Raw genomic sequence first — 14,899 nt, forward strand, 5'->3', positions numbered from 1 at the left:
TCCGATTTCAAAAATTCTTTCACCAATATTTAGAATGGAACTTCAGGGTGGACATAGGCTGTATATTATTCTGTTAAATATTCATATAAATTAAAAGATATAATCTAGGTTAAGGCTTTTATGTCCAACAGATAGCGCTACGAGTATGACTACCTAAATTGGCTTTTCTGTGAGGATGAACTAAAGCAGATCTTCTTCTATCTATATAAATAAAAATGTAATGTTCGTTTGTTCCTACCGATTCCTTTGAAATTTTGACACAACGCTACATTCGAATACACGTGTTTTTATATAATATACGTGTCGCAATCCCCCCACTGAAGGGAGATGGTTAGGATTAAGGCTTACCATGAAGAACTTGCCTTCTATTATAGTATTTTAGATGCGGGTTTTTGCGTTTTAATAGGGTATGTCAACAGAATGTACAGTACACTAAGAAGAAATTTTTTGAAAAATTCACCCCCACGGGGGAAGTGTTATACATTTATAATTAATACATTTTGAGCCACAACAACACGTGGCGGGGCCTGCTAGTATTTCATAATCTTTGAAAATGTCAAAGTATTTTTGTATGTGATGTTTGTTTATGAATTTTTATATTGAAGATTCAGTCTTTGGAAATTTTAGATTAATTTAATACTAGTGTTTATCAATAATTTTACAAAATGTATTTTCAATGCAAATTGAATAATTTATTATTTTACATTATTCCTTATTTTATCACAATAACTGAGACTTATAACATCAAGTGTTTAATATCAAATTTAAAAAAAAAACTATAATAAAAAAAGAGGCAGAAAGCTTTTTATTTGTTTATTTAATAATTGCTGCTCACTGTATCAATAATACAAATCTAATGGCAACATGTGATTAAAACCATCATACTGTAAATGCTTTGCACACCTGTACAGAAAATTGACTAACAATGCCCCTTCGAGAAGCAGCTCGCTCCTCATTTATTTTCTATTCAAATATTTAGTGACTTTGAGTCGTGACTCCAATATTTACAGGCTTGATGATTACTTATTTTACATATTTGTGGAAGGCATACTATGTGAGTGAAAATTATACATTATATACACCTTTTTTTTATAAAAAGTTTCTTTTGTATATGCTTGCATAAGACAACTTCACAATGAGGTGTGTAGCTTAAAAAGTGATGCTTTATTCTGCAAAGTTGGATATCCATTGGTTATGCTTATGGTTTATTCTAAGGCACGGCTTGATATTTTTAATCAATCACTATAGCTAAGCTTCTGACAAAGTACATAATCACAATAAATCTTACACATTTTGTTGGGTGTCACTTTTGATCCCGGATTCTGTTAATACATTTAAGGTGTTTTGACACCGGACACCGTGAGGATTTCTTGCAGTTTTGTATTGATTTTATCCCTGAGATCTGAAGATTAAGGATATACAGAACAGTATCTTATTGAGATAAATGGATTTCTTTCTATTATATAGTAAATGATATTAAATTAAAATGAAACAAGCATTTTTGACACACTTTACACATACACTGGCGAGCCTTGATTATCATTGTCATCCAAATTAGTCCTTGCAGGATAAGTCTGTCCTCCATCGTCAAAGAAACGCCGAAATGTAAACTCAAAGAAGGCATGCTCAGAATGTTTTCCATTTTCTGATCCCTCTTCAGATGGACTCTCTTCACTAGAATTGGAATTGCTGCTCCTTAGTTTATCCATGTCTACTGGGTCAAAATTGGAAGTGTCTGCAGGATGCCTTATCTTAGGTAGATAAGGAGCAGGCTGTTTTCTGAGGCCACCCTCAAAATCTATGGAAACAAAAAATGGATGTTTTTTGATATCATCAGCTCCATTCTTTCCCAGTCTTTTATCAGGTCCACAACACAGTTTCAAGGTTAAATCTGCTGCTTCTGTAGAAAGATTTGCCATTTTTGGTATGTGTAGTGTTGTTTCCCAATTAATCACCTAAAAAAAAAATAAAAAAATAATTTATTTAGTTATACTATAGAATTTTTCTAAATCTATGTATAATAATGATTTAATGCTTTTATGTTTTTATATGTAATCATATGAGAACTTTAATACTCACCTTGTATTGTGTTTCTGCAGGAGTACTGGCCAAGAAAGGAGGTTGTCCTATTAACATTTCATATAAAATTACCCCAACACTCCACCAGTCACATGACTGTGTATAACCTATAAAATAACAGAATTTCAATGAATTATTAAAATTTCATAAAGTAACATTTATTTTATTTGAAAAATTTTAAGAAATAAATAATTTGGCATTTCACATATATAAAATGCATCCTAGACTGTTCCAGAAAGAAAATTTACAAACTAAAAACTTCTTCATTCCACTTCCAATTCATTTTGTAAAAAATTTTTGTCAGATATTAAACTACCAATTTTGTCATTAAATTTTCTGTCATTTATACACCTTTTGGTCACAGAATTATGTATAAAAATTATGAAATTAAATAATACACTAACCAGTCCTCATTAACACTTCAGGTGCAATATAATTTGGTGTACCAACTAATGAATGAGCTAAACACCTTTGATGTTCTCTTCGCCTCCTCCTTTCTAAAGGTTTTAAATTGGCACTACTCTTACAATGGCATTTGTTATTCCATTTTTCTTCTGGATCCATTGAATCTTGGCGACTGTGTTCCCCTGAAAATTAGAAATGAATGTATCAAATATATTATAACAGAATTCATATACATTGCAATTGTGAAAACACTTACCATTACTCTGATAATATTTTGAATTATGAGTCCAACGAAACCCTGTGCATAGACCAAAGTCTGTTAGTTTAATGTGACCATCTCGATCAATAAGAATGTTATCAGGTTTGATATCTCTATGAATAAATCCCATTTTGTGAACACTTTCAACTGCAAGCACAAGTTCTCCAATGTAAAACCGGGCAAGTGATTCCTGAAATACTCCTAGTTTGATTAACAGGGACATGAGATCGCCACCAGGAATATAATCCATCACAAAATACAGATTGTCTTTATCTTGAAAAGAATAATACAACTTAACTACCCACTCATTATCTGCTTCTGCTAGAATGTCTCTCTCAGCTTTGACATGGGCCACCTGATTTCTTTTTAAAACATCTGCTTTTCTTAAAGTTTTCATTGCATATAAATGATTAGTATCAACTTTGCTAACTAATGCAACTTCTCCAAATGCACCAATTCCAATTGTTCTAATTTTTGTAAACATGGATTTATCCATTTTTGCTCTTTTTAAACGAATATAATTTGATTCTTTTTGATGTAACATCTTTCGCATCTGATGCTGAGCTTCATTAGATAAACCTACTTTTGCCATTTCAGTTTCTAATTGCTGTCGCCTATGCTCTCTCTGCTGATGAAATTTTAAGACATTTTCTACATGTTGTTCCATGAAAAATTTATAGGCAGCTGGGGAATAATTTTTAACTTTTGATTCTCTTCTTTCCTCCTCCTTTTCTTTTGATAAGACTTTTCTTGGAGGTATTGGAGATTGATGAGAAAGTTTATAAGATGGTGATGAAGGATTTTTCCTACTATCTTGTGTTGTGTCTGATTGTGTTGATGGTGATGAAGTAGATGTGGTAGACATAAATGAAACAGGAGACTGACTTAGACCATGTGAAACTGGAGAGTCTGATCTTGATGCTGAACTTGCTGTATCCATGGAAACTGGTGATGGCTTTCTTTGCAAAGAAGAATGTGAAGAAAAAGGCATAGATTCACCTTGCATGTTAAGATTTACTCTCATATTATTTGCATCTGAAAGAGCTGAAACTTGTGAAATACATATGCTTTCTACAGTATCTACTAAATTACATGTTGTAGGATGATTCGATGTTTTACTACTAATTAATGGTGCAGAAATAGATATATTAACTGAAACAGGATTTCCAGAATTTGTAAAAGATGGAGGTAAATTGTTATTAAGTGCAGAAGAAGCTGCTTTTTGTGCAGCTAATGCAGCAATGCTGGTTTCATAGCTTGGAGGATCTGTTGTTGGTACAGTAGATGCCAGTTGATTATGCACAGATACTATACCTAATGGTCCATCTTGTTTCACTTTCTTCTTTTGTTTGTTTGGCAAATGAGGTGCTATGGTTGTTAAATTAGCATTTACAGTTACACATTCTCCACATGAATTACCAGTATTTTTAACAATAGCTGAATAAGAAGGTGGAAGATTTGCTATTCCACTTGACTGAATTGAAGACGTATAAGGTGGAGGGGGCATTTGGTTAGAATTGGTAAATAAATTTATGTTTGATGAATATGGTATCATATATGATGATGAAGTTTGTGTCTGCTGACTAGCAGTTAGAATGGCAGTTGTTGTTAAATGACTGCGAGCATTTGAAGTATAAAATGTAGAATTTGTTACTTGTCCAGTTGCCAATGTATGATAGACATCTGCAGGAGAGGAAGTAGAAGTTATTTGAGAATTTGATGAACTATTAATGGGTGCCTGTAAATTTTGAGAATATGTTGGGACACTTTGTACTGAAGAAAAAGGTGTGGCATGATTCATTTGAGCAAGAGTTAAACAAGCAGGTAGTTGATTTGTTTGTTGAATATATGATACTGCATGTGATGCAGTGGTTACAGCTGGAGCAGTAGGAGCTATAGCTGTTTGAAGAACTGGTTTTTGCACTTGGGTGCTTTTCACAGATTGCATAATAACTGGAGGTTGTGATTTTGCTTGACGTACACTCCATGCTTGTAATGAAGTAGTACGAGGAATGGCTGTAGTCAAAACAGTTGCTGCAGAAACTGATACATGTGCAGAAGTGGCTTGAAAGTTATAAGAATGTTGTGTTTGTATAGAATTTTCAGACGGTGGTGGTGTTTTCTTATGCTGTAAAACAGGCGGCACTGAATATTCACTACTACTGATTGTTGGTGTAGGACTCTGTCTTCCTGAGCTAGATGATGCATATGATGGAGGAGAAGAAGAATATAATGAAGAACTAGATGGATATGGTGGTGGTGGTTCAGTTCGTGATGATGATGTACTACTAGAGTAAATATTTAAATTTTGAAGTTGATGAGCTAATTGCTGTTTTGCTTGAATGGCATTTGATACCACAGCAGTAGCCCAACCTAATGCAACTGGACTCGTTCCTCGCTGTGGTGTTGAAGAGGAAGACCCAACAGTTTGCTGTCTTGAAGCATGTGGCACAGGAGATATCCGTTTTAGAAAATGTTGAACATGATTTCCAACTAAACCACCATAAGGAGTCTGAGTTAAAGGTGGAGTTGGAGGACCCTGTATCCCTCGAGGTGGAGGTGGAGGTGGAGGAGGTTCATTGTGTGGAAAATTTGGTGACTGTTGTCGAGAAAGTTGATGATGATTCTGAGAATCTGAAATATGTTTTCCATTTCCACCAATTAATTTGGGTGCATCAGGAAGAATTCGATGTTGAAGACCAGTGATGCTAATACCAGAGTTATCTGTATGTGCATTACCAGAATTTTCCACAGATCTAGATAATTCCCGGTTACAGCTTTCTTGAACATTTAATTTCCGAAGAGGTTTTGCATTCAAAAGATCTAATAAAGTAGAAGAAAATATATGTCATAAATTATAAAACAAACAAAAAAAAAATATTACCATTTATTTAAATTAACTTAACACTAACTAGATCTTGTGAGACCATTAATTTCATGTTTTTGATTTTCTGTTACAGCATCTTGCTTGCCTTCTAAATTTGGTTCAATGGATTTGCCTGATGATAGCTTTGTTATCCGATGTGATGGTTCCTGCAATTGAGGGGAAGAAAAAAAACAAGTAAATATTTAAAATTCCATTAATCTACTAAATTTGTAAAAATGGCATATATCATCTTTATTGATAACAGAAATCAGGAAAACAATTTGCTGATTCCATTAATCTAATTCATAAAAATGGATTCAAGTCTTCAAATTTAACTCAATTTGTATAATTGATAATATGTATCTTATATAATCAAAAAATAATTATATAAGTATAATATGAACTTCCTTACAGCTCTAGTTTTATAAATAAAATAAGAAGCACTCAAAGAAAGAAGAGATCATCATATGATGTATATTATAATAATCAAAATATTATTCTTTGTCATAATAATTAAATTAATTATCATATAAAGCTGAAGAAGTGCATATTTGGAAAACTACAGAATGAAAGGAAAAATATGTTTATAAATTTAAAAATTATAAATCAGCAAATTTCATTGATAAATTATCTGACTATAAACAGAACCAAGTCTCTTTCAACTGATTAATATCAGAAGTGAAACATTATACAAATTGCAAAAAAAAAAATAAGATGCCAATGGCATTTTTATTTAAACCGAAGATTGATAAACAAATTATTTTTTGGATATGTTCAGATACGTAATTCCTTTTTTCAAAATTAATAAAAATATATATATATATATATATATATAAATTAGTGCAATTAGTTAATAAATAGGACAAATCATCGCAACTAAATCAGAAAATTTGTTATGTATGAAAACAAAAAATAACAGATAATGCAAAACATAGTTTTACTTTTTAAACTCCTTTCTAAGAATTGCATTTCTTAAAATATAAAAAAATGTTTGACTGAAAGCTACTTATAAAACTGATGCATTACAAAATGATAAAACATATTTTATATAAATAAATTAGAAATCCTTTAAAAATTTTTTTAAAGGATTTCTAATTTAATGTTCATCATGTAGAGCAGTAGAGTGTGGTCTAAATATGGTCCATGGACCACTGGCGGTCTGCAGACTTTTCCAAAATAAAATTCTATGCCGTTTAATCAGAAAAATGAACATTTCATACATCACATATCTCTTATGCTATATTACTGAATATGAAAAACATTTTGGCACACATCTAGCATGATATTTATAGGATAAAAAGTGAAAAAAGTTTGGCTTATCTGTGACCTGATTTAATTGGTTTACAGATAAAATACTTTTGAGAACCACTAATGTAGAGTATGCTTTTATAAAGTAAAGATGAATTTTGCAGATAAGAAGATACAAGTCAGCATACTTTGAAAAACAAACCAAATAATCAATAATATTACTTACTGGAATCTAAATATTAATATAAAAAAATCAAGACAAGAAAATATTGAAACATAAATTCTAGGTATTATTTTACATAAACCTATCATAAAAAATACAGCTGCAATTTAAAAAATAGCATTGAATATGATAGGGCATCCATCATAATATAATACAACTTTTTTTTTATACTTCAGAATTAAAAAACAGCATTACAAATAAATTTTATACAAACTTTATAATGTCTGAATAATAAGAGAGAGATTGTAAGCATTTCCTTTGCAGCAGTGAAGAAACTTCAATGCTTAATAAGGAAATACCATTAAATAAGGAGTTCATTTGTTAAAGAAGCAGCCTCATTATTTTTTTGTTAAAGAAGCAGCCTACCATCATCTGCTCTTCTAAAGTAGGCTGACCATATTATTTACACTCCAAATGGGAACAATTTCAGAATCAGTGAAAATGGGATCTAAAACTGATTGAACTTTGGTTATTTTTAAAAATTTATTTATTTATCTATAAATTGATATTATTATATTGGCCTGTTAATAAAATTGCTCAATTCAAAGACTGATTCTACAATCAAATGTTACAATCAAGCAAAACTGGGAAAAGTCCCTGGAAATTGGAGACATCTGGTTACCCTATCTAATGTGACTTTGGATTAGATTATTTATTTATCATTATTATTTGAAATAAAATCAGTTGATTTTAGTTTCTTTTTAATTCAAATAATATTTTAAACCAGTCAACTAAGGTTAGTAAATTTTATAAAATTTTAACCAATATTTTATTGCTGTAATAGAGAATGGTCCTAACTGCCAAATGATACATTTTGAGTTATGCTTATTGGAACAGCATATATTTGCCACTTTTTCCATGATGAAGGGTCCTATATATTATTTTCAATTTCAGTGCCTAAATTTCAATTATTAGAATTGGCACTACATGATCCCTATGAAGTTTCTTTGGTTATGAAAAGTCCTATGTAACATTTAAAAAAAAAATGTCACTTAGGACAGTTCTCCACTACTGTAATAAGAAGCAAATATATATTACTGATAAAGTTTAAAACCAACAATAATAAACCAAATGATCATAATAATGAATCGATGATCATTTGAATGAATTTATTAATAATAGTGAAAAGTAGTACTACTATTAAGAAATAAAATTTAAGTAATTTTGGTATTAGACAAGACAGGTGTTAGGCATCATCTCTTATTAAATTTAATGGTTATCATTTGGCTTATTATTAAAAATATCTGGCTTTGAGATGTATATAGACGTATTTAAGACAACCATGTTTCCATAAAATATGAATTATTGACTTGTAATCAGTCACACTGTGTATGTTTATTTTATAATGAGTTTGATAAGACAATTTAGAAGATAGCATCAGTGTATGGCTAGATTGTGACCAGACATCATAAAATGTCTTGTAAAAAACAGGAAGTTTATCTATTAGCACTGAAAAACATGCAGTCATTTGTGCTTTGCATGATCAGGGTTTTACATAACAGGAAATAGCAAGACAACTCAATTTACCCAATTATGCATTTGAGAGGATAAAGAGAACTGGAAACCATTCTGATCATTGATGAACAGGAAGACCCAAATCCACATCAGTTTGTAGGACAAATTTGTCGTCATATCTAGCATGTGAAATAGGTGACTAACTATGCCAGCTATTACATCTTTCATAAATAATGTGAGGCAAACACCCATCTAAAAAGCCAACAATTTACAGAGAAGAGTCAATTGCAGAAGGCTGGTCTCCATGGTAGAGTTGCAGCATAAAAGCCATTCCTTTGCTGTGGAAATAATGCTAAACCACTGAAGTGGGCAAAAAAGCAAAAGAACTGATCCACAGTGGATGAATGCAGGTGCTATGGACTGAATAGTTTCAAAACTGTAGAATATTTGTTCACCACAAAACAGGTGTCTTGTTTAACAAACTCTGGTCAATGTCTTCTTGAAGATGGTTTTGTCTTTCAAGATAATAACCCTAAGCATACATCCAATCTATAAAAGCAGTAGGTGTGCTGCAATTCATGGAATAGCTACCATAGTCACCTGATTTGTCTCCTATTGAACTGCTTTGGGACTTTATGGACAAAAATTCAGCAAAAGACTCATCACAATGCCCAAAAACTCTGGATATCTATAAAAGTTGGATGGCATAGCATCCCTTCTGCCTACCTCATCTACTGTTGGAGCTTATGTCACAGTTTGTACAGCAGTGTTTAAAGCTCATGGTGTCATGTAAGCAAGGTTTGACAATTTTTATGTTAAATTCTTGTGTCTAGTTGCTGTTGACACCTGTGAAAACCTGAACTAGTCACAATAAAAGTAATTAACTTAATTTTATTGTTTATAGTTTTATTAGTTTTATTGTCAGTTAGTTTTATTGTACCACATATTTTATTGTTGGTCTTAGACTTTCTGTTGATAATGTATATCAATAAATTTAATATGCAACATAAATACTGCAGAGAGAACATCAATAAACTACATAGCCCAATTGAAGTGATGGAAAGTAAGTCACTGGCTACCAAGACTACTGTAATGAGGAGCGGTCTGGTCTAGTCATATAACCTAGCCTCTTAAAAAATTGTTTTGAATTGCAATATATTATATCTGTTGCAAGTGTGTTATAGATATGACATCATGTGCATGGAAGATCACAGTATTTGGTAAACTATTAACTGAAGGAACAATAAATCAGCAATATCAATTAATAACTGATGATGCAACAGCAGCATGAGACCATTTAGTTTCACAACTATAATTATTTGATTTAACACATCATTATAAAAATTTAATTGTTTGAATCTAATATCGTTACAAAATAACACAAAAAAGTACATAATATATGATTTTATGTAGTGTGGCTTCAAAAATTATAATGTAAATTCTAATTTACATTATAATTTAGATGGAAGAAAAGATGAGAGAAAGAATGAACGATGAAAGAACTGGCAAACATTTAAACAAAAAAAAAATCATTTAGGAAAAAATGCAGCAACTGAACTTTGAATTGTTACAATTGTTATTTGTAATTCAAACAAAAAAATGGCACACTTAACTTGAACAATATAATCAACTAACTGACACCTAAATGCAAATTCCAGCACATAATAAATAAAGAAATTTTAATATTCAAGCGTTTTTGGCCGTCTTTTACAGGCCCTCATCAGAAATGAATGAAAAAAGAAAAAAAACAGTTCTATTCTTTGAAAATTTCTAACTTTTGAATCTTGCTGTGTTCCAATTTTTAAGCATTTAAACAACATTTGATATAGAAATTGTTTCCTTTACCACACATAAATTAAATAAATAATTACAAATATAATAACACATATCAACTTAATTAAATAAAGATGTTAGAATGCCAAGTGTTTGAATTTATTACGTTACATAATGTTTAAGAATCAAACAAATATAATAATTATTATACTCTATGGCAATCTAAATAATACTTCCATGATTGCAGTAGTGTAATATAANAAAACAAGTAAAACGCCAAAGTCATTTTTGGGACAAGACTATGTCTCGGAGACTCAGGGTTCAACTGCACCATTTTCTAAGGAAAAGAAAAAAATGAGCACTCTCCAATAAGGAAAAGTTGATACCAGTACTTGTGGTCCTGGCATAGATTATGGTGGGCTTTGTTGCCACCGTGGTTACGACGGGTTGCATTGTCACAGGCCTGTTCTTGGCTACAGTAAACAGGATCACTTCGATGCTCACTGCGGGTCTCATTCTCATTCTCCAATCTTCTTTGGTATCGCTGGTTTTGAGCATGATTGTTCAAACTTTGCCAGCCTTGACCATGGTCATGATGCATTTTCAGTGAAATTAACCTATCCAATGTTGAAATTTCCATTGCGTGTCGCCCCAGATTGATTTTTGTCAATGCCTAACGAAAATTTCCCGTTTTTGAAAAAAATAATCATGGCTATTGAATCATCCAAAAGTTTTTTATTTTGCACAAACAAAATAAATATATTAATAAATGTAAAAACAAAAAACATTATCTGACTATATTTTTTAAGTCAGTTTTAATATAAATTTATAACAACTAGCTCCATCTAGTTTCAAAAATGTTCTGATACTGAAATGAGATATCTTAGGTCAACTGGTTAAAGTCAGCAGGTTGCGACCAGAGATATGTTGGAAATAACACGAGACAGATAAATGGGATTTTTCAAAGATTTGTTTGTCAAAATTCGATTTTGCAACATTCACATTTCCAACTTCCCAATGAGCAACATATGCACAAATCTCACACTAGTGCCTGTTTGTAGAAAGAGTGTCCATTTTGTATTTTATTTTAACTCTATTCTCAATCCCGACTACCTACAAGCCTGGTTTTTTTTTCTACAGTATGTGCATGATTTGGGCACCTAATACTCTGTGCCAAATTGCAACTCCTGACATGTACTCCTTCATACCTCTAAGGTGATAAGTCATTGACGGCACTGCAATTTTATAAACAAGACATAGTCTTGTCAATAAAAGTAAATAAAATTATAAAACAGGAAAGCTGCTAATTATTCTGTTGTATATAGATATGTTTAATGAGTCCAATAACCATCTCCATGTTCAGGAAAGAATGTGGGCATTATGCTTATTTATAACTTCACAATTTTTTTGAAATAATAAATACATAATTTTTCTAGTATTATGAGTTGTAGAGAAAAGTTATGTTCTTTAATAATATGGGAATGATTTCACAGAATTTTAATACTTTGATCATAGAACCACTGAGTTGAAAGTGTACTAATCAGTGTCAGCTTTACTAATCAACTTTAATGTTCATTCATTCTTTTGGAGAGTTTTCTTATTGTAGATCCTAGGTAGTAAAACCTTTTTTGCTCTTTAAATAGTTTGTTCATACATTCTTTTGCTTTGTCTTCCATTCTATGTGCACTTTTATATAACTTATATGGATCTTCTGGGTATTACATTTAACATTGCATTGTTATATCATTCTATTAGCAAATTAAACTGATTGTTTAGACTCTAAAATAATTTTTCAATACACCATTTTTGGTTGTCTTAAGTCAAGAGGTTATAAACTAGATTTGCTGTTTTATGATTCTTGATTTCAAAATTTGATTGTATCACTTTAAAATAAACTATTTAATTTCTTTGCTAGATTTGCAAATATTTTTTAATTGTTAGATGTTTTTACAAATGACAATTTTTTGTAGACTCATCAAAATGAGCAAATAAATTTTAATAAATAAATAAATAGAGCAAACTTGTCTAATTTTTTCCTGTCAATAAAACTTACCTTTACAGATTACTGATAATTCTTTTTGTAAAAATTTAAAATAAAACACATTTAAAATAATACAAATTAAAGCATAAATATAAATTTGTTGTCTTCTTACATTATTCACAACTACAAGAACACAATTAACAGTGGCAGAGATTATTTTTTTTGATTGTATCAAAAAATGCACATATGCAAATGATGTTCCATTCAGGCTGATATGAATTGTATTCTATTTCTTTTTGAATGATTCTTCAAAAATCAAAAGTTCTAATGGACTTAAGAAGTCTAATGATAGAATTTGTTGTATCTGAAGATGAGCTAGATGAATCAAAAAACATTCATTACAGAGAAGTAAAAGAGAGACCTCTGTATTTGAAAGAATGCTATTTTTGAGTTCTCAATAGAGATTATTGGATCAAAAATATAGCATGATAAGAAATTCAACTGTTTTAAACTCATTTTTTTTAATATGCTAGTTTTTGGCCATTGTAAAGTACAGATGGACTTAAGTTAGGTGGCTGTAAATTAGAAACTGACTGTTTATATTGAATTTATGCTATAGTACTTGGTATTTATCTACAAAATATTAATTGCTATAACAAATATTTATAAATAAGTAAAAGATACCTGAAATTATATAAACACTTACTGTAATTTTGATTAGTAATATCAGTTGAATGTTCTAAATCTGTTGTTTGATTTAAAGTATCTATAATCAAAGATGGCTGCTTGGGTTCATGTACTTGCACTTGAGTTGTTGCTGATATAGGAAGGTGTAACTTTCCACTAGCTATTTTTAAAAAAAATTGAACAAAATCAATATATTATTTTAAAGGAACAACTTATTTCCTGGTATATAACAAATTTGAAACGAAACATATTGAAAATTTAAGTTCTTGTGTTAAAGGTAATATGTACATAATAATATTACTGACTAATTAAATAGAGAAATAAATCAATGTTAGCAGACTTTATTAATTAAAAGTGTTTTGGTCAAAATCTGACCATCTTGCATTGGTATAGTATTACTAATCTAACATAATCTGTTAAATTGTAAATTTTAAATGTTTATGTGTTAGATTGGTAACATTGTACAAACACACGTGTATGATTTAAACCACTTCAAACCTTTATATTTAAATGTGTTTGATTGCTTAAGGTTGTTATGTTCAGTATCTGTTAATATATACCTGATTATGTTCATGGGTAATGAATAAAACATTTGTATTATTAAATGGTTTGGGTATATTTGGTGTTTTTTCATTACATACTACCAGTTTTTGGAAGAAGTGAAAGTGTTAAAGTGTATGAATTTATGAAAATAGTTAACAATAATTAAATTAATTAAAGTATAAGAAAGATCAAAATTTACCAATAGCTTGTTGCAATTGCTGGTATTTTACACCTCGTAAATAACGAGCAAGACGCAATTTTACAATTTTTCCGGTATTACGTAATACTTCAACTGCTTGGTGATTAGTATATCCCTGAAGTGAACGTCCATCTACCTACATAATAAAATTTAACAATTTTAATATAATAATTCACTATTTGTTTCTTGATGCTTCTTAAATGTTTTTAACTTTTAATGTTTTTATTTTAAATAAGATCTACTGCAATTTGTGTTGTCTATGTACACTTATAAAACATTTATCATGTGTGTTCTTTTATTCTTACAAATTCAGAAATATCATCTAAACTAGTGTCACCAAACTTGTTGACCTCACGGACCAGTAAATTCATAATTTAAATCCCGAGGACCACTAATAGGATTTTTTAAGTGTTAAATGTATTTATAAAAAAAATTGTGATCTAAGAACACATAAAATGTGTCTAGTTAATAAAAAGCCCACCTTTAAATGCTTCAACTGATATATATATGCCCTCTGGTGGCGCAAGAAGACGGATTTTATAAAATAAAAAGCAGTTGAAACTGTCAAATTTTTATTCATAAAAATGCAAACTATATTCTTTAACTAACATTAAAAAAATTAAAGAAACAGAAAGTTCCTCTTTTAGCCTTAGGCTGAGACGTCACTACCGTAAAAATGGGCGTAAAACTCCTCGCCGTAAAAGCTTTTAATCACGTGACTGATTTGCGTTTGCGTCTGGATTGCGGTAGAGGTCCGACTAGAGAAGCTTTTATGGCGACAGTGATGCCCCAAGTGTTGAAAGTAAATACTTCTTCGCACATGAATTGGTGGAAATGAAACACTGTTGTATACGTGATATATCAATATAAAGACAATGACTATATTCTACGAGTTTTTATAACTTTTCACATATTATTATGAATTGAATTATGTTTCAATGCATCTTAAAACATAACTTAACGTGATGAGTAAGTATATTCCACATTTTTCTGGGGACCAGTGAAATTTTCTCACAGACCACTACTTTGGCAACCTCTGATCTAAACTAAATGAATGACTAGTAAAAAAATATCCAAAAAGTTAAGAAAGTGATGTCCTTCTATTAAAATGCTAGAATGTTTTCAGGAAGAAGGATCAGAACTATGGTTACTTTCATTTTCATTGTAAATGAATTATCGTA

General features: G+C 30.5%; 1 protein-coding gene across 1 annotated transcript in view; it reads right to left on the reverse strand.

Annotated features, from left to right (window-relative positions):
* Nucleotides 1-772: 772 nt before the first annotated feature.
* Nucleotides 773-14,899, reverse strand: part of LOC111638794 (serine/threonine-protein kinase LATS1-like) — a 40,022-nt gene continuing 25,895 nt past the window's right edge. Inside the window, exons 3-9 of the mRNA XM_023384549.1 lie at nucleotides 13,719-13,854; nucleotides 12,996-13,136; nucleotides 5,656-5,796; nucleotides 2,741-5,566; nucleotides 2,484-2,666; nucleotides 2,080-2,186; nucleotides 773-1,955 (exon numbers count right to left, since the gene is read on the reverse strand). Of these exons, the coding sequence (XP_023240317.1) occupies nucleotides 1,512-1,955; nucleotides 2,080-2,186; nucleotides 2,484-2,666; nucleotides 2,741-5,566; nucleotides 5,656-5,796; nucleotides 12,996-13,136; nucleotides 13,719-13,854 (3,978 nt within the window). The 3' untranslated portion in view covers nucleotides 773-1,511. The remainder of the gene's footprint in view (nucleotides 1,956-2,079; nucleotides 2,187-2,483; nucleotides 2,667-2,740; nucleotides 5,567-5,655; nucleotides 5,797-12,995; nucleotides 13,137-13,718; nucleotides 13,855-14,899) is intronic.

The sequence above is a fragment of the Centruroides sculpturatus genome, unplaced genomic scaffold, assembly GCF_000671375.1.
Source record: "Centruroides sculpturatus isolate CEXI.00-Female unplaced genomic scaffold, Cexi_2.0 scaffold1191, whole genome shotgun sequence".
NCBI lineage: Eukaryota > Metazoa > Arthropoda > Arachnida > Scorpiones > Buthidae > Centruroides > Centruroides sculpturatus.